This window comes from Piliocolobus tephrosceles, chromosome 15 (assembly GCF_002776525.5).
Source record: "Piliocolobus tephrosceles isolate RC106 chromosome 15, ASM277652v3, whole genome shotgun sequence".
In the NCBI taxonomy this organism is placed as follows: Eukaryota; Metazoa; Chordata; class Mammalia; order Primates; family Cercopithecidae; genus Piliocolobus; species Piliocolobus tephrosceles.
Window position 1 is genome coordinate 64,135,133 of NC_045448.1, and position 23,594 is coordinate 64,158,726.

The 23,594-nt window shown below is 40.1% G+C and overlaps 1 protein-coding gene across 1 annotated transcript; it reads left to right on the top strand.

Annotated features, from left to right (window-relative positions):
* Positions 1 to 57: 57 nt before the first annotated feature.
* On the top strand, positions 58 to 21,915 carry MDH1 (malate dehydrogenase 1). The gene is made up of 9 exons (XM_023224127.2): positions 58 to 185; positions 6,549 to 6,647; positions 7,451 to 7,547; positions 9,746 to 9,921; positions 11,832 to 11,954; positions 19,249 to 19,425; positions 19,842 to 19,955; positions 20,514 to 20,603; positions 21,581 to 21,915. Exons 1-9 carry the CDS (start codon positions 183 to 185, stop codon positions 21,704 to 21,706), a joined length of 1,005 nt encoding a protein of 334 aa, XP_023079895.1. The 5' UTR covers positions 58 to 182; the 3' UTR covers positions 21,707 to 21,915.
* Positions 21,916 to 23,594: the final 1,679 nt, after the last annotated feature.

Here is a 23,594-nt window from a genome sequence, read left to right on the forward strand (position 1 = left end):
TTTGGAGATTGCGCCAGAAGCACGGCAGTATAAACTACAGTTCCCAGAGAGCGCCGCGTCGGGAGCGGAGCGTTTTCTCGCTAACACCGCTCGCCCTCTCAGAGTCAGTTCCGCCGTAGAGGTGACCTGACTCTCTGAGGCTCATTTTGCAGTTGTTGAAATTGTCTCCGCAGTTTTCAGTCATGGTGAGTGTGGGCCCCGGGTTCCTGCCTACCTCCGGCCCTCGCGCCCTTCTGTGGGGTTTCTTGCACTTTAGGGATTTTTGGGAGGCAGCTGTGCAAAGCGCTGTCCTTCGCGCCCTTTGACAAGCTCGGACTCATCTTCTTGGGATTGTCGCAGTGACCCAGTAATTGGGAAGGGATTGATTTCCACCTTGCGGGGCATAGGGCGCTCTTAGGAGGACTCTGGAGAAGTAGTTGTCCTGGGAGAGGCGCGATCTTAATCCTGCTACATAGCGGGAGGACAGAATACGACGCTGCAGCTATTTTCCAAAGGATGTTACGGGGTTTGTTTGATACGGACAATAAGGTTTGCGATGGGAGGGAAAGGTTGGGTGCTAACCCCTTTTTCTCCTCATTAGCCCACAGTGTTTATAAGAGCTTTTGTCACAGGGACCTTGAAAGCAAAAAGCTGGAAAGGTAGTATTTACCTGGTGGTCCAGATTACGATCTGCGTTTGCAGGATACGTGTTTCCGCCATGTCTGATTTCTCAAAATGTTATTTGGAACCCGTTCAATTGACCTGTTTTGTAATGCCAGGACATGTTGAAGTGACGACATCACTAGCCAGATAACTACTGCGGATAGTCTTTGTTGAACTGTATGTTATGAATTCCAGAAGCACCTCTTTTAAATGTAACAGAGTAACCATTTTGTCATGGAAGACCTGGATAACCTAGATCTCCATCGCTTGTCTCTGCAGAAAGAGAGGGGGAGGGGGAAGGTTGGTGAAGGAACTCTGACGTAGGAATATTCTGCGTACTGCTTGAAGGTGACATTTGTCATCAAATTCAGAGAAATCGCTTCCTACTATCAATACAATGGCTTGTATTTATAGTTGCGACTGTTTTTCCTACTTTATGTCCAAAATACTAAAATGGCTGGAGAATGTGGAGAAATGTTTGAATGAATTGGAAATTTTCCAGAACCTGAAAAGACAACGTTTTCAAGGCAAGGGCATTACTCTCTCTGCCTGTGTAACGGGCCAGTGGAGACAGCTACTAATTTCCAGTAGGTGTTAAACCTAGGTTTCCTATATATTTTGTCACATAATTAGTCATTTAAATTGTGGTTTCAGTGGTTTCTGTCCTAATAATCTTAGCTGGAAAGCAGAGGTACTTATTATGTGAGAACCTTGGACTTTTTGCTTTTAGAACTGAATGGGATCTTTTAAAGGTCATCTTGACGAATCTCCCCACTTCACATCTTAAAATTGAGTTTATCGAGACCCAGAGAGAATGTGATTTGCCCCAAGAGTCTCACACTCTTGCCATTTTTCTATATTGTGTCTTACACTTATCAAGCCTTTCTGAATTTTTATTTTTATAGGGACCACCGCAGTGAGGTCTTGCAGCCGGGGAGAGACGTGTAGTCAACTCCCTGAAAATTTTTACTAACTGAGATTCTGGATTAAGTTGCCAGTTCATACTGCATATACAAACTCAACTATGTTATCAGCATGTAGATTACTTGATAGCTTTATTTCTTGCAATTCAAAATATTGGAATTCTAGAATTAAAAGAGGATTTGGAGATTATATTATCTACTCTTATAATGTAGTCTGGTGAGGTCAGATAATTTTCTCAAGGTCACAGAGAGATTTTGGGCCACAGATTCTTAGCTGGTTTTCCCTAGTAAGGCCCCACCGCTGGAAGGTCACTGGGGTGCCAGATAACACAGAGACAGAACATGAGGAAGAATTTGTCTGGCAGTTTGCTGGAACTGACAGCAAACTCACACATGACTCAATTTCCCTGCCCCCCTCAGGGGAGTGTGTGAATGGGCAGAGTTAGAAAAGAGCCTTCTTTTGTAAGCTCATTCAAAGGGGAGGATTCTTTGCTTGTTGTCTATAGGGAGTGACAGCAAAATAAACTGTATGAAGGAATCTAAACGGTACTGCTTAGTTTTTTGTGTTATAGAAATGCATGTAATTTAGAAATATATATAAATTTGAAAGTGAAAAAGGAATACGTGGATCTGTCTGTGGAATAACAGAGACACTTAAATTCAATCTTTACAGCTGAGAAGTTAGCACAGAGCTTGCATCTGCAGGAAAGTCATTGGTGCCCTGCTAAGAGCAAAGACATTCCTTCTTTGGATCTTGGCAGACTGCCCAGATATCTGAGCAAAGAATAGTAACCTATGTTCACACTGTAACATTGTGAAAGTCAGCAGGACTCTCCCACCCTCCTGCTTTTCAGCTGCAGTGTTGCAGAGGAGCAGAAAGAACCATACTTGGACTTTTCTTTCTCTGTTTCATCTTCAAACATTCAAACACTAAGTCTCATACTACCATTAATAAGATGGAATTACCTACCTGTGAAAGTAATTTCCCCAAAAATACAGAAGAAAACTGCTGAGGTGGAATTAACTGTTCATTAGATGGCCACAACCCCTTCACTAAGGACTGTGATACCGTGAACATGTTTTTAAGTAACTACTAAAATTGACTGCATTATTCTAACCATATAGGTGACCTTATGGGAGGTTAAATTTTATAGATAGTGATCTTCCGTCTCTCCAGCCCCCCTTTTCTTATCCTAGTTTGCTGTACATTGAAGTAGTATGTGTTCGTACTTTATACCCTAACCTTCCTTCATTCAACAAATACTGGTTGAACACTATATGGAAATGCAAATCCGTATCAAAGGCAGACTGTTCTTAAGGGGGCTTCATGGCCTAATACAGAGCAACAGAAATGCAAATAGAAAACCACAGGCTATTAAAGTCTTTAGAGGAAAATTCTCTGATGATAATTGTAAATACTTAAAACTACTCTGTTTGTTAGGTAATTGCTATTATTATCTCCATTTTACTATGGGGAAATAATACAGAGAGGTTAAGTAACTTGTCCTAGAGCGTGCAGTTAATGAGTTGTGGAGCCAGGACTTGAACCCAGAAAGTCTGGCTCCAGAGTCCATCTCTTTAATTACTACTCTCTACTGCCTCTCTAGCCCCCTGTTTTAGAAAATTGGTGTATCCGGCCGGGCGCGGTGGCTCAAGCCTGTAATCCCAGCACTTTGGGAGGCCAAGACGGGCAGATCACGAGGTCAGGAGATCGAGACCATCCTGGCTAACACGGTGAAACCCCGTCTCTACTAAAAAATACAAAAAAAAAACTAGCCGGGCGAGGTGGCGGGCGCCCGTAGTCCCAGCTACTCCGGAGGCTGAGGCAGGAGAATGGCGTAAACCCGGGAGGCGGAGCTTGCAGTGAGCTGAGATCCGGCCACTGTACTCCAGCCTGGGTGACAGAGCAAGACTCCGTCTCAAAAAAAAAAAAAGAAAAAGAAAAAGAAAATTGGTGTATCCTTTTGTTTCCTTCACGTAATTCAGCAATGGATTCCCTGGCCCAAAATAGTACCAACTACATGATAGGAACTTAATGCTGTTTTGTTTAATGAATGAATTAAATGAGACAACAGCTCATCAGTGGATTTATAAGGTAATATCATTAGTACTAATGACATAAATAATTTTGTTAACTATAGTTGAAACTATTGTGATCACTTAAGTTTCTAGCCTTCTCAATACATAGTATATATTTGTTTTCATGGTACATATGAATAAGTTTTTGTTTGAGTCAGGATCTCACTCTGTCACCAAGGCTGAAGTGCACTGACACAGTAATGGCTCACTGTAGCCTTAACTTCCAAGGCTCAAGTAATTCTCCTGCCTCAGCCTCCTGAGTGGCTGGAACTACAGCATGTGCCACCATACCCAGCTAAATTGTTTTTTTAAGAGACAGGGTCTCACCGTTTTGCCCAAGCTGGTCTCGAACTCCTGGGCTCAAGTGATCCAGCCACCCCGGCCCCCGGCCACCCCGGCCCCCGGTGCAGTGTGCCGGGATCATAGACGTGAGCCACTGCACTCAGCCTGAAATATCTTAAATAAATAAAATACCTTTTAAAAAATGTTAAAGCATACTACATATGTTCCCAAACAGTTCTTTTACATTTCCATCTTTTTGGTAGTTTTATAGAATCCAGCTATTCCTTCAAGCAAATATCGGAGTTCCAACTACAGGCCAGGTGTTGTTCTAGGCAATTGAAATACAGCAGTAAATAAAATAGACAAAGTCCATGTTCTTAAGGATCTTGCATTCTAAAGGAAAAGGGAGTAATAATTTCTTCCTGTATTCCCTTTTCCTCACCTACTCTACTTGACTTCAAGGAAAGAAGGGAAAATGACAGAATGAAACATGTGTAGGCCATTAAAGATTTTTCTATAAATAGCAATAAATTGGAAAACAAATATTGTGTAGTATATAGCTGCTATGATCAAATTCACTTCTCTACACCAGTTGACATTATTTATTTATTTATTTATTTATTTTTTTTTTTTTTTTTTTTTTTTTTGAGATGGAGTTTCGCTCTTGTTGCCCACGCTGGAATGTAATGGCACTATCTTGGCTCACTGCAACCTCTGCCTCCCGGGTTCAAGCCATTCACCTGCCTCAGCCTTCCAAATAGCTGGGAGGCACCTGCCACCACACCCAGCTAATTTTGTATTTTTATTAGAGACGGGGTTTCTCCATGTTGGTCAGGCTGGTCTCAAACTCCCAACCTCAGGTGATCCGCCTGCCTCGGCCTCCCAGAGTGCTGGGATTACAGGCATGAGCCACTGTGCCTGGCCTGACACTTTTTTGAATTTTATTTTTTCTTTGACTTCTGTGAGTGAGTACCAAATTGCTGAGTTCTGCTGACCTTCAGAGCTTAGAGTTAGAAGCTTAAAAGAAGCCTTCGAGACTATCCATCCTTGTTTCGTCTCAGAGCCATGACTCTCATCTGGAGGAAGGATCTTAAAAAGAAACCAAATACTTCTAGGCTTAGTCACATCAGTGAACCATTTCTCCATGCAGGTAGGGGTAAAGGTGACAGTGAAAGTACATTTACCCAGCATTGTCAGGGAAAGGAATGGTTCACCTTAATTGAATTTTTCTGTCTAATTAGACTTACCCATTATGTTTCTAAACATTGTTTTGTTCTTAATAGAAATATTTCTATTTTTTAAAATTCTGTCAGCTTACTCTTTTTTTACTCAGAGTCATCACCTTGAATATCAGTTATCTTTGTTTCTATGTCTGTAGTTTGTTCAGGATCTGTTGAAATTTCTGTTTGTATGTCTTCCCTCCTTGCTTTTAAAAATAATTTTCCCTTGGAATCAGGTTGTCAGTTGTCTGTCACTACATGTTACTGTTGTTTCTCCTGAAATAAAAAAATCTTGTTTTTCCTTCTCCAGACAATAAAGTTGAATAGCAATTAATTGTCCTTTTTTTTTTTTTTTTTTTTTGAGACGGGGTCTGGCTCAGTCGCCCAGGCTGGAGTGCAGTGGGCGGATCTCAGCTCACTGCAAGCTCCACCTCCCAGGTTTACGCCATTCTCCTGCCTCAGCCTCCCAAGTAGCTGGGACTACAGGCGCCCATCACCTCGCCCGGCTAGTTTTTTGTATTTTTTTTTAGTAGAAACGGGGTTTCAACGTGTTAGTCAGGATGGTCTCGATCTCCTGACCTCGTGATCTGCCCATCTCAGCCTCCCAAAGTGCTAGGATTACAGGCTTGAGCCACCGCGCCCGGCCAATTGTCCTTTTTTTTTTTTTGAGACAGTCTTGCTCTGTTACCAGGCTGGAGTGCAGTAGCACAGTCTCAGCTCACTGCAACTTCCACCTCCTGGGTTCAAGCGATTCTCCAGCCTCAGCCTCCCAAGTAGCTGGGATTACAGGCACGTGCCACCACACCTGGCTAATTTTTGTATTTTTAGTAGAGATGGGGTTTCACCGTGTTGGCCAGGCTGCTCTTGAACTCCTGTCCTCCTGATCCACCCGCCTCAGCCTCCCAATGTGCTGGGATTACAGGCATGAGCCACCACGCCCTGCCGATTAATTGTCTTACTTAAATGTATTGGCTCAATGTAAATGGAAAGTTTTAGCCTCTTTTACTCCTTTTCTTGGTATGAAGATTCTATTGAGCAGATGGGAGTGGGGGCTTTGCATAATAAGGATTTGTGTGGCTCTAGTGGCTGCCAGGGTTTGGATCACCACATACTGAACACATCAACATTGTTGAGCCTATTTTAGTGGTATAATACCCCAAAAAAGGTGATAAGATTATGTAAGTAAATCCAGGATAACACTTTTAGCTCCCTATATGGTGAGAGTTAAATAACACCACGTAAATATGCAGCACATTCATTTTCTACTAAGCCAGATGCAAAAGGACTTTAAAATTTTACATTCACTTTTAAAGTGTGTGGATTTCTTACTATAGATAAAAATCCTGGATATTTTTAAGGTACAGTAGTACTTAAAGATGTTAATGGGTCTTTTTCATTACAGTCTGAACCAATCAGAGTCCTTGTGACTGGAGCAGCTGGTCAAATTGCATATTCACTGCTGTATAGTATTGGAAATGGATCTGTCTTTGGTAAAGATCAGGTAGGAACAGGTGTCTATAAATCTTAAGTTATTAGAGTAAGAATATGGTTAGTAAAATTCTGTATTTGTACACAAATTGTAAAACAATGAAGGAATGTGTAATCTCAGTAAATGTAATAGGCACATTGCTATAATTGGAAGCAAGTAAATTTGTATGTATGCCTCCAGGCACTGAAAACACTTTGGAAATGAGAACTCTTCCATATATTGTACTTAGTTGACTTGGTGCAACCAGCAGGTGTCAGTCAATGGGAGATATCACTAATGACAGTAACTTACAGTCATGTGGGAGAGAGTTACTCAATAAGCACTCCCATGTTAATAAATGGCCTTTAGAACCAAAAGAGTCAGGAAATCTGCTTCCCAGTTGAAGCAGGCACTCTGACTTTCAGCAAGCCTGATTAATATACACTAAAATCCTTTTCTAAGGTATTCATTTATTCAGTTTCTTGACCCATGGATACTGAATTATTCTTTCATGAACTGAAATCAAACATACAGCTATTAACAATAAGAGCAAACTATGGCATGTCACTCAGTTTAATGTTTTTTTTCATGTACTCTTAAAAAACTGGGTAGTGGTGATTCCTTTCACTGTGTTTGTTAGCAAACCAATGCTGGTTTTATAGCATCCTTTCTGAAAGTGGCATAGTGCTAGATACCTGACCTCCTGAAATAATGATCATGACTAATTAATGGGAATTACATGCATGTACATACCAAATAAAAAGTATGTGAAAAAACTTTCCTGTGTCTAAGTGAAATAGCCTACACTAACAGATGCTGTCCTTGCTTTTTGGTAGCCTATAATTCTTGTGCTGTTGGATATCACCCCCATGATGGGTGTCCTTGACGGTGTCCTAATGGAACTGCAAGACTGTGCCCTTCCCCTCCTGAAAGGTGAGTTGGGGAGTAGAGAAGGGATTTTATAGCATTTGATTTCTTACAAAATACAGGTTTTTAGGGCCAGGTGCAGTGGCTTAAACGCCTGTAATCCCAACACTTTGGGAGGCCAAGGCAGGCGGATCACGAGGTCAGGAGATCGAGACCAACCTGGCTAACACGGTGCAACCCCATCTCTACTAAAAATACAAAAAAATTAGCCGGGCGTGGTGGCAGGCGCCTGTAGTCCCAGCTGCTGGGGAGACTGAGGCAGGAGAATGGCATGAACCCGGGAGGCGGAGCTTGCAGTGAGCTGAGATTGCACCACTGCACTCCAGCCTGGGAAACAGAGCGAGACTCTGTCTAGAAAAATAAATAAATAAATAAACAGGTTTTAGGTTTTTGTTAAAGGCTCTTAATTAGAAATTATTCATAAGAGGATTTTTTTATTTTGAACTACCACTACTTATTAACTACTTATGTATACCAAGGATAAATAAGGGGAAAAAATGAGAAACAATCAATGTCAGGTAAAGGACTATCATTTTTTCCCCCAATGTGTGTGTGTATATAATTTATTATACCAGTTAAGTGTAATATTGCACAAGGGTTATACACCTGACATTGTCTACACACACATATTATAGACAATGTAGGAATTGTCTATGTTGTGTTGTTATGGAGTCTCTTTAAATGGTAATAGTAGCATCCTGTAATGGAAAACTTGTCTCAGTTTTGAAGGATGTCCTTCATATAGCTATACATTGCTCTGGAAGTTGGTTGATTCCTTATATGGTCCCCATCCCATCTACCAGTCATCAGGTTGAGACATAGTATAAATTGTCCTTACCATACGCTCTATAGTTTGAAAAAACCCAGAAGAGCTCAGCTAAGGGCCTTTGCAGATCATTGAACTATAACACGAATATAATGAGGGAGCCTTAAATTTTATTGAAAAGTTTATTAAAATATTCTAAATTAATTTGAATATATTTCTTCAGCTATATCTTCATTATAGTCTTTCTTTTGGTAAGGATTAATTAATGAAACTCTCCTAGAAGTTTGCACAAAGCAAAATAATATATACCTTCCAAGAAAAACTTTCCTTAAAATTCTTCATCTGTTGAATAAACATTTGCTAGAAGGGATAATCTGCCATCTAAGTCTTTTGGTTGCAAAGTTCTGTAGAAGAATACGTGACTGCCCGCACTATTTTGTTGGTTCCCTTTCCTCACCCACAGCTCCTTCCAAATCAACTTTGCTGCTTTTTCCCATTTGTATTCCTTTCTTTGCTGAGTTCCTTGTGCTTTCTCTAAAGGCCCAGATTGCACTTGGTTTGTCCTCTGCCAGATGTGAATATGAGAGGGAAGGGAAAGTTCAGCAAATAAGGATGTGTTTTTTTAAGGAAGATAATTTTTTTTTCCTCCAACTGGTGTTCCTGTCTATGCCCATTTTCAGACTTATGGCAGCCTTGACTATGATGCAACTAGCCAATTTTCCAGTGAAAATGCTAAATGTTGGTCATAGCTTTTTTAATACAATCAACAAAGAAGTGTGATGACGTATGTTCTTCATTCAAAAAGCAAGTGATGTCTGCTAATTGTACTAACACTGGAGCATAGTGGTTGAACTCTGGAGCAACCTAGGCTGGAATTACAACTCCGTTATCCTTTGATGGTGGCGAGTTAAACTCTTTAAATCTCAGTGTCTCCATCTATAAAATGTGAAGATTAAATTTGATAATAATATAAATCTCTTAGCATTATCCCTGGCAGAAAACTCCTCAATAAACATTTATTATTTTTAAATTTGTGATTGGTGTCTTAGACCTTAAAGTAATTGTAATTTAAAGGTTAGGTGAATTAGTTGCTCTTTTGTGTTATGTGGTAATTAGTGTGAATAACAAGTGTTGCTTCAAAAGTCATCATTATACCTTGCATCATATATGATTATAAAAGATAAAAGCTATGGAGTTTTTGACATTTAAGATAATTACTGAAATAGGAAAAGCAAAATAAATCTATTGACATTTCTAATGTTATGATTGTTAAATTAATGTATTATCTTTCTTTTCTTAGGCTCCTGAAATGCATATCATTGTGATATATAAACACTTGCAACAAGTGAAAGAATTAATGGGTAGATTCAATATGAAAAAGAAAACTTCAAAACTTTGGTGTTTAAGTAGCTCTGCATATTTATTGCCATGTCCACAGATGTCATCGCAACAGATAAAGAAGAGGTTGCCTTCAAAGACCTGGATGTGGCCATTCTCGTGGGCTCCATGCCAAGAAGGGAAGGCATGGAGAGAAAAGATTTACTGAAAGCAAATGTGAAAATCTTCAAATCCCAGGGTGCAGCCTTAGACAAATACGCCAAGAAGTCAGTTAAGGTGACCAACACTGTATTTTAGGGATTTTTCATTACTAGCATTTGAAACGTACGCTTTTAGCATTTAAGCAAAACCAAAATTATTTGTCCTTTTTTCTAGTTCTGTGCAATCATCAGTAAATATGGCTATAGAGTTGTGCTTCATAAGCTCTCCCTTTCTGGGTTTTTTGTTACAGTGTAGAAATCTATATTCAGAGTGTTCAAAAATATTTTTCCTGTTAGTATAATGTGAACATTTAATATTAGTTCTTAAACCTATAGAGAAGGCACAGGACCTTCTGGTGCATTTTTGCTGAGTGGGAATATTTATTTAGACATTTAAATTTGTGTATGATGGTGAAAAGAGATAGCTGGCTGTAAGGTAAGTTTATTCTCAGGAGTAGAAGATAGTGGTTTCTGAATGCTCAGATTTTCTTTTTTTTTTTTCTTTTTTTTTTTTTTTTTAGGCGGAGTCTCGCTCTGTCGCCCGGACTGGAGTGCAGTGGCCGGATCTCAGCTCACTGCAAGCTCCGCCTCCCGGGTTTACGCCATTCTCCTGCCTCAGCCTCCTGAGTAGCTGGGACTACAGGCGCCCGCCACCTCGCCCGGCTAGTTTTTGTATTTTTAGTAGAGCCGGGGTTTCACCGTGTTAGCCAGGATGGTCTCGATCTGCAGACCTCGTGATCCGCCCCTCTCAGCCTCCCAAAGTGCTGGGATTACAGGCTTGAGCCACCGCGCCCGGCCTCAGATTTTCTTAATGCAGAGGAATTTTAATATGCTTGTCTCTTGAAGAATTGAGTCAGTATGACTTATAGTTCTGTCTCTTTGTGTTAAAACTATTTAGATTCTAAATATGTCTTAATAATGCAATAAGCCTTTTTTATTTATTTATTTTTTTTATTTTTTTTTTTGAGATGGAGTCTTGCTCTGTCACCCAGGCTGGAGTGCAGTGGTGCAATCTTGGCTCACTGCAACCTCCACCTCCCGGGTTCAAGCATTTCTCCTGTCTCAGCCTCCTGAGTAGCTGGGACTACAGGCGTGCGCCACCACACCTGGCTAATTTTTGTATTTTTAGTAGAGATGGGGTTTCACCATGTTGGCCAAGGCTGGTCTCGAACTTGTGACCTCAGGTGATCCTTTGCCTCCCAAAGTGCTGGGATTACAGGTGTGAGCCACGACACCCAGCCAAACCTTCTTTTATTTGTGAACTATCAATTAACTAGAACTTAATTGTCATACAGCAAATAGGCTTGCCGGTTAAAGGTTTAACTGATTTCCGTATACTTTCCTATTTAAAAAAAAAAAAAAAGGTGAAAGAAAATTTGTATAAAATTTTTTAAGTTGCCCATTATAATGTTCTATCAGTAACATTTCATAGATGTTTGCATTTTTTGCTTTCTGTGGACTTCATTTTAAATAGTTAACTAACATTCTGTCATCACAGAAAATAATATAAATGAGTTGAATAGAAATCCACAAGTGCCAGTAAAAGATTAGAAGGTTGTTCAAACTGCTAAATTGCAGGCTGTTTGGAGGTAAAGTATTCCTTGCACAGTAATTCCACCTCTGCAAAGCGTCCTTGTTTGTGAGAAATATTTGCCAGCACTGCAGTACTTAGAGACAATGAAGTAATCTTGTCTGCAGCTTGTCAAAAGAGGTACCAAAAAAAAAAAAAAACAAAGACTAAAGATATATGGGAGTCAGTCTCTGTAATAGTTGTAACTTTTCTATAAATCTGATATTATTTCAAAAATTTTATTACCATTTTATTAAAGATTTTTATAACTTAAAATGTATTTTCCTATGCTATATTGTATTTGGTATTTCCCAAGCCTCCCCTGTACGGCTACCTGTTAGACATTTTCATTCAAATTTTAACATGGTTAGTAAGTATATAGTCTGTAAGTCTTCAGTGCTTTCCATTCCTCCTAGGTTATCGTTGTGGGTAACCCAGCCAATACCAACTGCCTGACTGCGTCCAAGTCGGCTCCATCCATCCCCAAGGAAAACTTTAGTTGCTTGACTCGTTTGGATCACAACCGAGCTAAAGCTCAAGTAAGAAAAACGTCTTTTAAATCTTGTGATTGTTCAACTTTAAAACATTTTTCTTTCACTTTTAAAATAACTGAATCTGAGTTTGTGCTTTTTTCTTGTTTTTGTTTAGTAGGAACCTATTACTTTTATTAAATTAAAAGTAAATTATTATTAATTTGTTAGGGAGTCTTTAAATGTATTCTCGTAAAGGACCAGAGGCTTTACTTCCTACTTGATTTTGTCTTTAACTATATTTCAATTGCTAACTATAATGAAATGCCGTTACTAATGTTCTCTTGTTACAGTGGTTAAACATTAGTATACATGATGGTACATAATTTAGTTTTAATTTTTTCAGATACATAAGAGATTATATAAACAAAGACTTGAGCTTTGCGTGATTGTGTGGTTCTGCTTCTGTTTTACCTGCAGCTAAGCAAATTCAGATTTTATAATTTTATATTTAATTTTCAGTTTATGTCTTTTTAATATTCTATGTGTATCTGTGAAATTTGCTACATTCACTACTTAGGAGCTAAACTCTGTTGCTAATTTTCTTTACCATTGGAGCCATAGATAAGTATGCCAAGGAGCCAGTGACCAAGGAATTAACAATAGCTTTTCAAAAAATTAGAAGCCGGCCGGGCGCGGTGGCTCAAGCCTGTAATCCCAGCACTTTGGGAGGCCGAGACGGGTGGATCACGAGGTCAGGAGATCGAGACCATCCTGGCTAATACGGTGAAACCCCATCTCTACTAAAAAATACAAAAAAACTAGCCGGGCGACAAGGCGGGCGCCTGTAGTCCCAGCTACGCGGGAGGCTGAGGCAGGAGAATGGCGGAAACCCGGGAGGCGGAGCTTGCAGTGAGCTGAGATCCGGCCACTGCACTCCAGCCTGGGCGTCAGAGCAAGACTCCGTCTCAAAAAAAAAAAAAAAAAAAAAAATTAGAAGCCAAGCAACTGATCTGAGCTAGTTTCCTAGGCTTTTTCAGATCTAACTGGTCCTGGTGCCTGTTCCTGGACAGAAGCTCTGTCCGTTGCCCTAATGCTTTTCTGGCCATCCCTTCTTGTCTGTAGGCCATCACTGCTAGATAGGTCTATGAGTTCAGTGCTTTTTCTTCTAGAGAAAGATAATTTTAGTTTCAAAAAAAATTGTTAACCAGAAGATGCTGTGAGGTCTAAGTTGAAGCACTGCTGCCCTAACCTAAGAATTAATAATCCTTCAGCACTGGAATGCCTAGTGAAAGAGAAAAGAATATACATTTGTTAAGCATCTACTGTAGATTGAATGCTATACATGTAATTTTCCATTTAATTTTTATAGTAACTATATGAAGTATCTCATATTATCCCTGCTTTAGGTAAGAAACCTGAGGCCCAGGGAAGTCAGAGAACCTGCTCAGAGTCATACAGCTCATAAATTATGGAGCCATTTGATTTGCCTGACTCAAAACCCTTATGTATGGTCTTACCTAATGGTATCAACTGACCTTAGTCCACTTACTAGCTCTGTGAATTTGAGAAAGTACATTCAATGATTAAAATGTAATAATTGGCCGGGCATGGTGGCTCAAACCTGTAATCCCAGCACTTTGGGAGGCCGAGACGGGCGGATCACGAGGTCAGGAGACCGAGACCATCCTGGCGAACACGGTGAAACCCCGTCTCTACTAAAAAATACAAAAAACGAGCCGGGCGAGGTGGCGGGCGCCTGTATGCCCAGCTACTCAGGAGGCTGAGGCCAGAGAATGGTGTAAACCTGGGGGGCAGAGCTTGCAGTGAGCTGAGATCCGCCCACTGTACTCCAGCCCGGGCGACAGAGCTAGACTCCATCTCAAAAAAAAAAAAATGTAATAATTATATCTGTGGGGAAAAGAGAGATCAGCCTGTTACTGTGTCTATATAGAAGGAAGCAGACATAAGAGACTCCATTTTCTTCTGTATTTGAGATGCTGTTAATGTGTGACCCTACCCCCAACTTTGTCCTTGCAAGAGACATGTGCTGTGGTGACTCAAGGTTTAAGGGATTTTGGGCTGTGCAGGGTGTGCTTTGTTAAACAAGTGCCTGAAGGCGGCTTGCTGGTTAAAGGTCATCACCATTCTCTTAATCTCAAGTAAGAGAAAAGCATTTGTCTCCTGCCCGCTGGGCAATGGAACATCTCCGTGTAGATTGTATGCTGTGTTTACTGAGATAGGAGAAAACTGCCTACGGCAAGAGGTGGGACTTGCTGAAACAATGCTGCTAAAAGGTTTATGGAGATGTTTGCATATGCATATCAAGTCACAGCATTTTTCTTTAAATTTATTCATGTCACAGAGATCTTTGTTCATATGTCTTACTGCTGATTTTCTCCCTACAATGATCCTATTATCCTGCCACTCCCTTATCTTTAGGATGGTAAAGATAATTATCAAATTATCAGTAAATACTAAGGGAACTCAGAGACCTGTTCCGGCCAATATCTAACTCATAGAGTTCTTTTTTTTTTTTTTTTGAGACGGAGTCTCACTCTGTCGCCGGGGCTGGAGTGCAGTGGCCAGATCTCAGCTCACTGACTGCAAGCTCCGCCTCCCGGGTTTACGCCATTCTCCTGCCTCAGCCTCCCGAGTAGCTGGGACTACAGACGCCCACCACCTCGCCCGGCTATTTTTTTTTTGTATTTTTTAGTAGAGATGGGGTTTCACCGTGTTAGCCAGGATGGTCTCGATCTCCTGACCTCGTGATCCGCCCATCTCGGCCTCCCAAAGTGCTGGGATTACAGGCTTGAGCCACCGTGCCCGGCCATAACTCAGAGAGTTCTTATGAGGATTAAATAAGATCCATTTTAAGCCCTTAGCATGGTGCCTGCACATAGTAAATGCAAGAAAGGTTGGCTGCTATTATTATTAGTTGATTTCTTCTTTCTAAGAAGCATACAGCCTAAACATTCCTAACTTAAAGGGTTGTTGGGTAACAACCCTTAAATTTTTAGCTTAAAGTGCAGATATTCCCTGAGAGGCTTTAAGCTATTCGCTGGGTCTGATGGTAGCTGAGAACAAATAGGAGTTTGTTTGAATGACTGGAGGCAGGCAGTTTGAGTACTGTGGGACAGTTGTAAAGGAAGAGATATTATACGCGTTACAGTTGTAAACTCTGGATTGCCAGAAAGTGACTTATTTAGTTCCTGCAACAAGAAAGAGGTAACACGATGACACTAACAACCACTTTTTGTTGTTTAACCTGAGGCTTTGGTGGAGACAGGCATTGGAATACTCTCCTTCCAAAGGTACTGCTAAGAGATACTTTGTCCTAGTGCCTGAAACAGTTTTCACTGCAGGGCTGAAGTCTGAATGAGCAAAGAGGGAAGAAAGTGCTCTCCTCAGACTTTAACCTGCACTTTGGGACATGTTCTTTGTTACTCCTGGGACCTTGGCTTGGCACTGTTTCAGCATGTCAATCTGGCATAGTGAGAGCTTTTAAGGAGTCATTGAAGAAGCACTTTATTCCTCTAAAAGAAGTTGTTTATCCAGTGAGAAAAATAACAAACCCAAAGATAAGTTTTTCTTACAGGAATGGTTGCTAGATATTTTGTCTTGGAATTCAGAGGCCTTAGCTACTTAGGGACTGTTTAACATCTGCAGAACTTCCCTGCGTATTTGCAAACCAGTGCTATATTTACGTCTGCTGACAAGGTAATTTGACAGTGATACCAGATAAGGTAATTTGACAGTAATACCAGTTAGCTGGTAAGAAAATTACTAGGGCTGGAGAATTAATCAAAAACTTTTAACAGACCTCTATGACAGACATGAGTGTCTAGGGGAGTAAAGAACTGTTATCCCGGGTACGTATAAATTTAGACTAATTGTGACTTGAATCATATTAAGAAATTATATCTGCTGGGTACAAAGTACCTGGCCTTTGCTGTCCAGACAGAACTGGATTAGCTCAAGAGATCAAAGGAGCAAGAGGAGGAGGGCAACAAGAACAAAGGAAGGCAGGGGAGCCCAGGAAGACTGAGGGCAGAGAGGCCTAGAGGCATTTTTTCTTCACTGTACTTGGGAACATTGAAGCTGACATTCAGGGAAGGTACAGGCTCTAACTTCCTGGTGATATATATCTTGAGTTAATTGTTCAAGGTATGAATCTTTTTCTATACCATACCAGCTAAATTTAAGTATAAATACAAGTAAGAGCGGTTTTTTTCCCCAGTTCTTTCGGGTCACGGCACCCATAAAAAATGGTACTCATTGAACAGCGTGCCACTCTACCCTACCCCACAGGCTAAGCAGATCAATAGCTGGGTACCCAGAAACCAACCATCAACTAATTTGTGGAGACTAATGCAAATATTGTAGATAATAGCCCTGATACTTGCAAGACTTGCAGGGATTCGATCGGTCAAAAGTGATTTACAGTATCACAAACAGAAATTTTTAAGTAAACTTTTAATTATTTTAGGATTTCGGAAAGCAGTCTCAACTAGTTTAAGAGTGAGAATGAAAGTAAAGACAGTTTACTTCTTACTTAACTGAATAAATTAGTGTGAAGACCAGTCAAGTCATTGCAGACATTTTAGATAATGGCCTTTTTTTTCATCTTTATCCTTTTTGGTTGGTTGGTTGGTTGGTTTTTTGTTTTTTTTTTTTTTACTTTTTATTTTGAAATAATTTTAGACTCAGAAGTCGCAAAAAAAAATTGTACAGAGAAGTCCCTTGTACCCATCACCCACTGATGGTATCTTACATAACTACAGAGTATTATGAAAACCAAGAAGTTGATGAACTACACACGATACTATTAACTAGACTTACTGAAGTTTCACTAGTTTTATATATTTTTTTATGTGTCTTTATGACATTTGATTACAAGTGTAGATTCCTATAACTGCCCCCATAGTCAAGGTACAGAATTTCTTCATCACTCACAAAAGAACTCCTTCATACTCTCCCTTATGGTCACACCTCCCTCTGTCCCTGACATCATTTATCTGCACTCTACCTCTATAATTTTGTCATTCTGAAAATTTACAAAAATGGAATCATGCAGTAAGGAACCTTTTGAAACTGTCTCTTTTTCACTCAGTTTAATGCCTTTAAGATCCATCCAGGTTGTTGGTTGTTCCTTTTTGTTGTTTTTCCACTTACCTTTTTTTTTGGAGAGGGAGTCTCGCTTTGTCGCCCAGGCTGGAGTGCAGTGGAGTGCAGGCTCCGCCTCCTGGGTTCATGCCATTCTCCTGCCTCAGCCTCTGAGTAGCTGGGACTACAGGCACGCACCACCACGCCTGGCTAATTTTTTGTATTTTTAGTAGAGACGAGATTTCACCGTGTTAGCCAGGGTGGTCTCGATCTCCTGACCTCATGATCCGCCTGCCTCGGCCTCCCAAAGTGCTGGGATTATAGGCGTGAGCCACCGTGCCTGGCAAGTTTTTTGTATTTTTTAGTAGAGATGGAGTGCACCGTGTTAGCCAGGATGGTCTCGATCTCCTGACCTCGTGATCCACCCGTCTTGGCCTCCCAAAGTGCTGGGATTACAGGCTTGAGCCACCGCGCCGGGCCCCACTTAGCCTTTTTATTTATTCCATTGCATATGTAAGACGTAATACAGTTTATTTAACCATTCTTTTTTTTTTTTTTTTTTTTTTTGAGACAGAGTCTCGCCCTTTTGCCCAGGCTGGAGTGCAATGGCATGATCTCGGCTCACTGCAACCTCTGCCTCCCAGGTTCAAGAGATTCTCCTGCCTCAGCCTCCTGAGTAGCTGGGCTAATTTTTGTATTTTTAGTAGAGATGGGGCTTCACCATGTTGACCATGATGGTCTCAATCTCTTGACCTCATGATCCTCCCACCTCAGCCTCCCAAAGTGCTGGGATTATAGGCGTGAGCCACCGTTCCTGGCATATTTAACTATTCTTGAAGGACATGTGACTTGTTTCAGTTTGGAGTTGTTATTACCCTTGTTTTAAAATTTTCCTTAAAATATCAAAGTGTATTCCTTTTATTACATGGCAAATACTCAAATGCTTTATTTATGTGCTAAAGCTACAGACTCTGGCACAACTAATTTTCTCTCCCATTCTTACTGGGACACAGAGGAAGGAAGAATTGCCCACCATGTCACCAAAACAGATCAGCTTCTTAAAATATTTTTCCGCATTCCCTTCTGGTTCATCATAAATTCTGTTGTCTAGTTAGGAACAAATTATACATACACCTGATCACAGTTTATTTTCTGCACATAAACTTATCAAATATCAAACAGGCTGATTTTATTTAAATCTACCAAGACATGTCTTTTTTGTTTTGTTTTGTTTTTTGTTTTTTGTTTTTTTTGGAGACAGTCTCACTCTGTCGCCCAGGCTGGAGTGCAGTTGTGCAATCTCGGCTCATCACAACCTCCACCTCCCAGGTTCAAGCAATTTTCCTGCCTCAGCCTCCCGAGTAGCTGGGATTACAGACATGCACCACAAAGTCGGCTAACTTTGTATTTTTAGTAGAGATGGGGTTTCTCCACGTTGGTCAGGCTGGTCTCAAACTGCCAACCTTAGGTGATCTGCCCACCTTGGCCTCCCAAAGTGCTGGGATTATAGGCGTGACCTACCATGCCCAGCTCAAGACATAACTTTTTAACCCTTTTTGTGGCTATTATACTATACGTGATTGCAAGGCATTGCAGGACCCTAAAGTGCTTTCTGGAGTTATAGCTAGAGATTGTTACATATGTTAGAATTTTAGTGTGTATATATGTGTGTATACACACACACACACACATATGAAATCTCTTTCCTTCAGTTTCCTGATATATAAAATGAGGACAGTCATATCTTGGTAATTTGAGTCCTATCCAACTCTAAAATTTCATATTTAGGGTTATTTGAAAATTAATTTGTATATGGTATATAATAAAAATTTTACCTAAAGTGCCTAAATACCTGATTACTCAGAAGCACTGAGAAGACATCTCCAGGTAAACGTTAAAAGTGAAACAAAAGATCACATTTACATATTCAAGAAACAGTAAATTGATTAATAAATAATAGTAACTTGATTAATGGTTTTTGTTTGATACACCTACTGTACTAATAACCACAAACTATGGGATGCTTCATACCCTTAAACATTGTACTCCATAAGCTTCAAGTCCACAGTTATTACCACTGTTAATCTGTTGTAGGAAATTGCCAAGCAATAAATTTACATTTTTTACAAGTCAATATAACTCTTGTGTTCTCTTGAAATTTCAGAAGGTTTTTATTTAAGGGCGTTTGTCAAAACAGGTCCCATTTGGAAATAAAAAGCATTTGCCTCAGTAATGTATTTGTTTTCAATTTAACTAGATTGCTCTTAAACTTGGTGTGACTGCTAATGATGTAAAGAATGTCATTATCTGGGGAAACCATTCCTCGACTCAGTATCCAGATGTCAACCATGCCAAGGTGAAATTGCAAGGAAAGGAAGTTGGTGTTTACGAAGCTCTGAAAGATGACAGCTGGCTCAAGGGAGAATTTGTCACGGTAAGAAAAATCTGTGAGCCTTATTAACGCTGAGCATAAAGAACTCTTGAGAGACTCTTAGGACAGGAAACCTTCAAGGAGGGCAACAAGTCTTTCACAGTTGCTCTGATGACTGCATACTGTTGGGATCTTAATAAGCCAGTCATGATCCAGTCTGATCTGATGTGATCTGTAGCACAGCAGTTGCGACTTATACCAAGACCCATGTCTTTGACATATGATAAACTTTGTATGGGAAGATACAGTTTTCTTTTTCCAGAAGGATTGGTAAGGCTAACATCAGGTTGTTGCATGATTTTGGAAGGGACACATTAAACTCTGGTCATAGCCTTTCACCCCAAGTTCGACTTGGAATCAATGAAAATGTTGCTATCGTGACCAAGTAACACTGCTGCTTTCGCCTGCCCCTTTCCCAGACTGTGCAGCAGCGTGGCGCTGCTGTCATCAAGGCTCGAAAACTATCCAGTGCAATGTCTGCTGCAAAAGCCATCTGTGACCACGTCAGGGACATCTGGTTTGGAACCCCAGAGGTAAGGATTTAGTGATTTGCACAGCTCACTCTGTTTTATTTTTGTTGCCTGGTGATATAATATAAAAAGAATATAGCCTTTAGGTTATAGTCAGGTTAGGTTGATTTCTCAGCTCAGCTGCCTATTAACTAAGTAAACTTTGGAGTTTCTTAGCCTTGACCTTTCTGAGCCGTTTTGTCATCTTTTACATGACATTACTATTATACACAGGGTTGTGAGGGTTAAAGGAGATTGTATATGGAAAACACGTAGCACAATGCCTGATACATAGTAGGGGTGAATTTTTTTCTTCTAGGCCACAGCTTCCTCATCTGTGAGGATTAGGAAATGAGGATTAGGTTTCCCTGGCCTACTTCACATATGATATGGAAGCATGAAATGAAATAATATCCATGAAAGTTATCTTGTCGTGGAAGTACCTGGTGCTGATGATAGTTCCTTACACAGTAATGATGTTATGAACATAGTAAGAAAGGGTCACCTGGTTTAATTTTATTAGTTCATGTGTCAGTTGTGTAAACTAATCACCATGAGTATGTGAAACATTGTTATTTTCAGGGAGAGTTTGTGTCCATGGGTGTTATCTCTGATGGCAACTCCTATGGTGTTCCTGATGATCTGCTCTACTCATTCCCTGTTGTAATCAAGGTAAAGTATTTTGGAGCTATTTCCCTTCTTTGAGAAAGTAGTTATATGTTTCCCTTAAGAATGGTATTATTGGCCAGGCACAGTGGCTCACGCCTATAATCCCAACACTTTGGAAGGCCAAGGTGGCAAAATTGCTTGAGCCCAGGAGTTCAAGACCAGCCCGGGCAACATACTGAGACCCCCATCTCTGCAAAAATAAAATAATTAGCCGGGCATGGTGGCACACACTTGTGGTCCCACATCCTCGGCAACAGAGCAGGACCCTGTCCCCCCAAAAATAAAACAGAATGGTATAACTTCATCTAGAAAATTGTTCCTTTACTAAAATAGACATTTTTCTCAGCTTTAGGACTATATGTGGGGGGAGCGGGGAGGGATTGCATTGGGAGTTATACCTGATGTAAATGACGAGTTGATGGGTGCTGACAAGTTGATGGGTGCAGCACACCAACATGGCACAGGTATACATATGTAACAAACCTGCACGTTATGCACATGTACCCTAGAACTTAAAGTATAATAATAATTAAAAAAAAAAAACTAAAAAAATTAAAAAAAATAAAACTATATGTATTTCAACTTCAGGTCATTAAAAGTTTTTGTGATTGAAATTAATCTGGAAAGGAAAATTCATCTCTTCCTACTAGACACAGTATGTTATTATGCCTCAAGTATTAGAGACCTACAAATAGTATATTTCTAAATGAAGCAATGGTTTTCAGTGTTGTTGCTGTTTATTATAAACGTGCTAAAGTCAATCATTTTAAATATTTTTTTTTTTTAGATTCAAGAGGTTTAAAATTCAAGTGTTGAGTTTTTATTAGAATTATCTATTAATTAAAATCTGGATTTTGATTTACTTCTTTAGAATCAGACTTTAAAACAGATATACCTCTAAATATAAGTTCAAACTAGGTTGTTGCTTATTGAAAGATCAATTCCACTTTAAATCTCTTATTTGCATTATTTTCAAACAGAATAAGACCTGGAAGTTTGTTGAAGGTCTCCCTATTAATGATTTCTCACGTGAGAAGATGGATCTTACTGCAAAGGAACTGACAGAAGAAAAAGAAACTGCTTTTGAATTTCTTTCCTCTGCCTGACTAGACAAGGATGTTACTAAATGCTTCAAAGCTGAAGAATCTAAATGTCGTCTTTGACTCAAGTACCAAATAATAGTAATGCTCACTTAAATTACTTGTGAAAAACAACACATTTTAAAGATTATGTGCTTCTTGGTACAGGTTTGTGAATGACAGTTTATCATCATGCTGTTAGTATGCATTCTAAATAAATATATACCCAAATGAAAGTGACTCAGACTCTGTTTCTAGCTAATATTTAGTGTCTATTCAGGAAACAAACTTGCGGCCAGGCACAGTGGCTGACACCTGTAATCCCAGCACTTTGGGAGGCTGAGGTGGGTGGATCACTAGGTCAGGAGATCGAGACCGTCCTTGATAACACAGTGAAACCCCGTTTCTACTAAAAATACAAAAAATTAGCCAGGCGTGGTGGCAGGCGCCTGTAGTCCCAGCTCCTGGGGAAGCTGAGGCAGAAGAATGGTGTGAACCCGGGAGGCAGAGCTTCCAGTGACCAGATGGCGCCACTGCACTTCAGCCTGGGTGACAGAGCGAGACTCCGTCTCAAAAAAAAAGAAAAGAAAACAAACTTGGATGTTTCCCAGCTTGCCTAAAGAATTTATATATATATATATATTTTCTAACCAGAGGAAGGCAGTAAGGCTAGAAAGATAAAGCATAAAACTCACCTTGTGATAATGAATCAGTCTATTTCAGTATATATTTGTAAACATTACCTACATTGAACACATACCGTATTTTTAAAATCTTAAAGGTGCACACATTGTAGATAATTCAATTTTAAGGCTCGCTACTAATATTAAATAAGTTGCAGACAATATTGTTTTTTGTTTTTTTGTTTTTGTGACGGAGTCTTGCTCTGTCGCCCCGGGCTGGAGTGCCGTGGCCGGATCTCAGCTCACTGTAAGCTCCGCCTCCCGAGTTTACGCCATTCTCCTGCCTCAGCCTCCTGAGTAGCTGGGACTACAAGCGCCTGCCACCTCGCCCGGCTAGTTTTTGTTTTTGTATTTTTTAGTAGAGAGGGGGTTTCACCGTGTTAGCCACGATGGTCTTGATCTCCTGACCTTGTGATCCGCCCGTCTCGGCCTCCCAAAGTGCTGGGATTACAGGCTTCAGCCACCGGGCCGGCCCGCAGATAATATTGTTAACAGTGTTATGCCATTGGATGAAATTAGAACATTTTCATTATATTAAAAAAATGATAATAGGTTTTCACTGGAGGTGTTACTTTTTAGCAGATAAGGAATCATTTATATTTCAAAACCACTAAATGCCACAGAAGTTTATGCTAATGTTAGGAGTTTTCAATCTAAACTTATTACTAGAAAAATAGTGGAGTTTTTTTAATAGTCTTGCTTTTTCCCCAAACCTATCATGGCAGAAGGCATTTTCTATCTTTTTGTCCTCATGCTTAACACACTGTCCACATGTAATAGACAATATTGTATTAATAAGTATCTCCAGGCCTAATGTAGTACTCTTCATGGATACTCAAATATTTGTTGGTTGGATGTATTTTAAATTACAATTTTGGGAGGCCAAGGCAGGAGGATTGCTTGAAACCAGGAGTTAAAGGCTAGCCTGGGCAACCAAACAAGACCCCATCTCTACAAAAAATTTTAAAAATTAGCTGAGTGCAGTGGTGGATTCCTGTAATCCCAGCTACTCAGGAAAGTAAGGCAAGAGGATCACCTAGGCACAAGAATTCAAGGCTGCAGTGAGCTAGGATTGCACCACTGCACTCCAGCCTGGGCAACAGAGCGAGACCGTCTCCTTCTTAAAAAATTAAAAATTACCTAGATCATTATCTCATGAGGTAGAAAAGAAAAAGCAAGTGAGTAAAACTACGTTTAGGACTACTATTAATTGGAAGCAAAAAAACAAAATT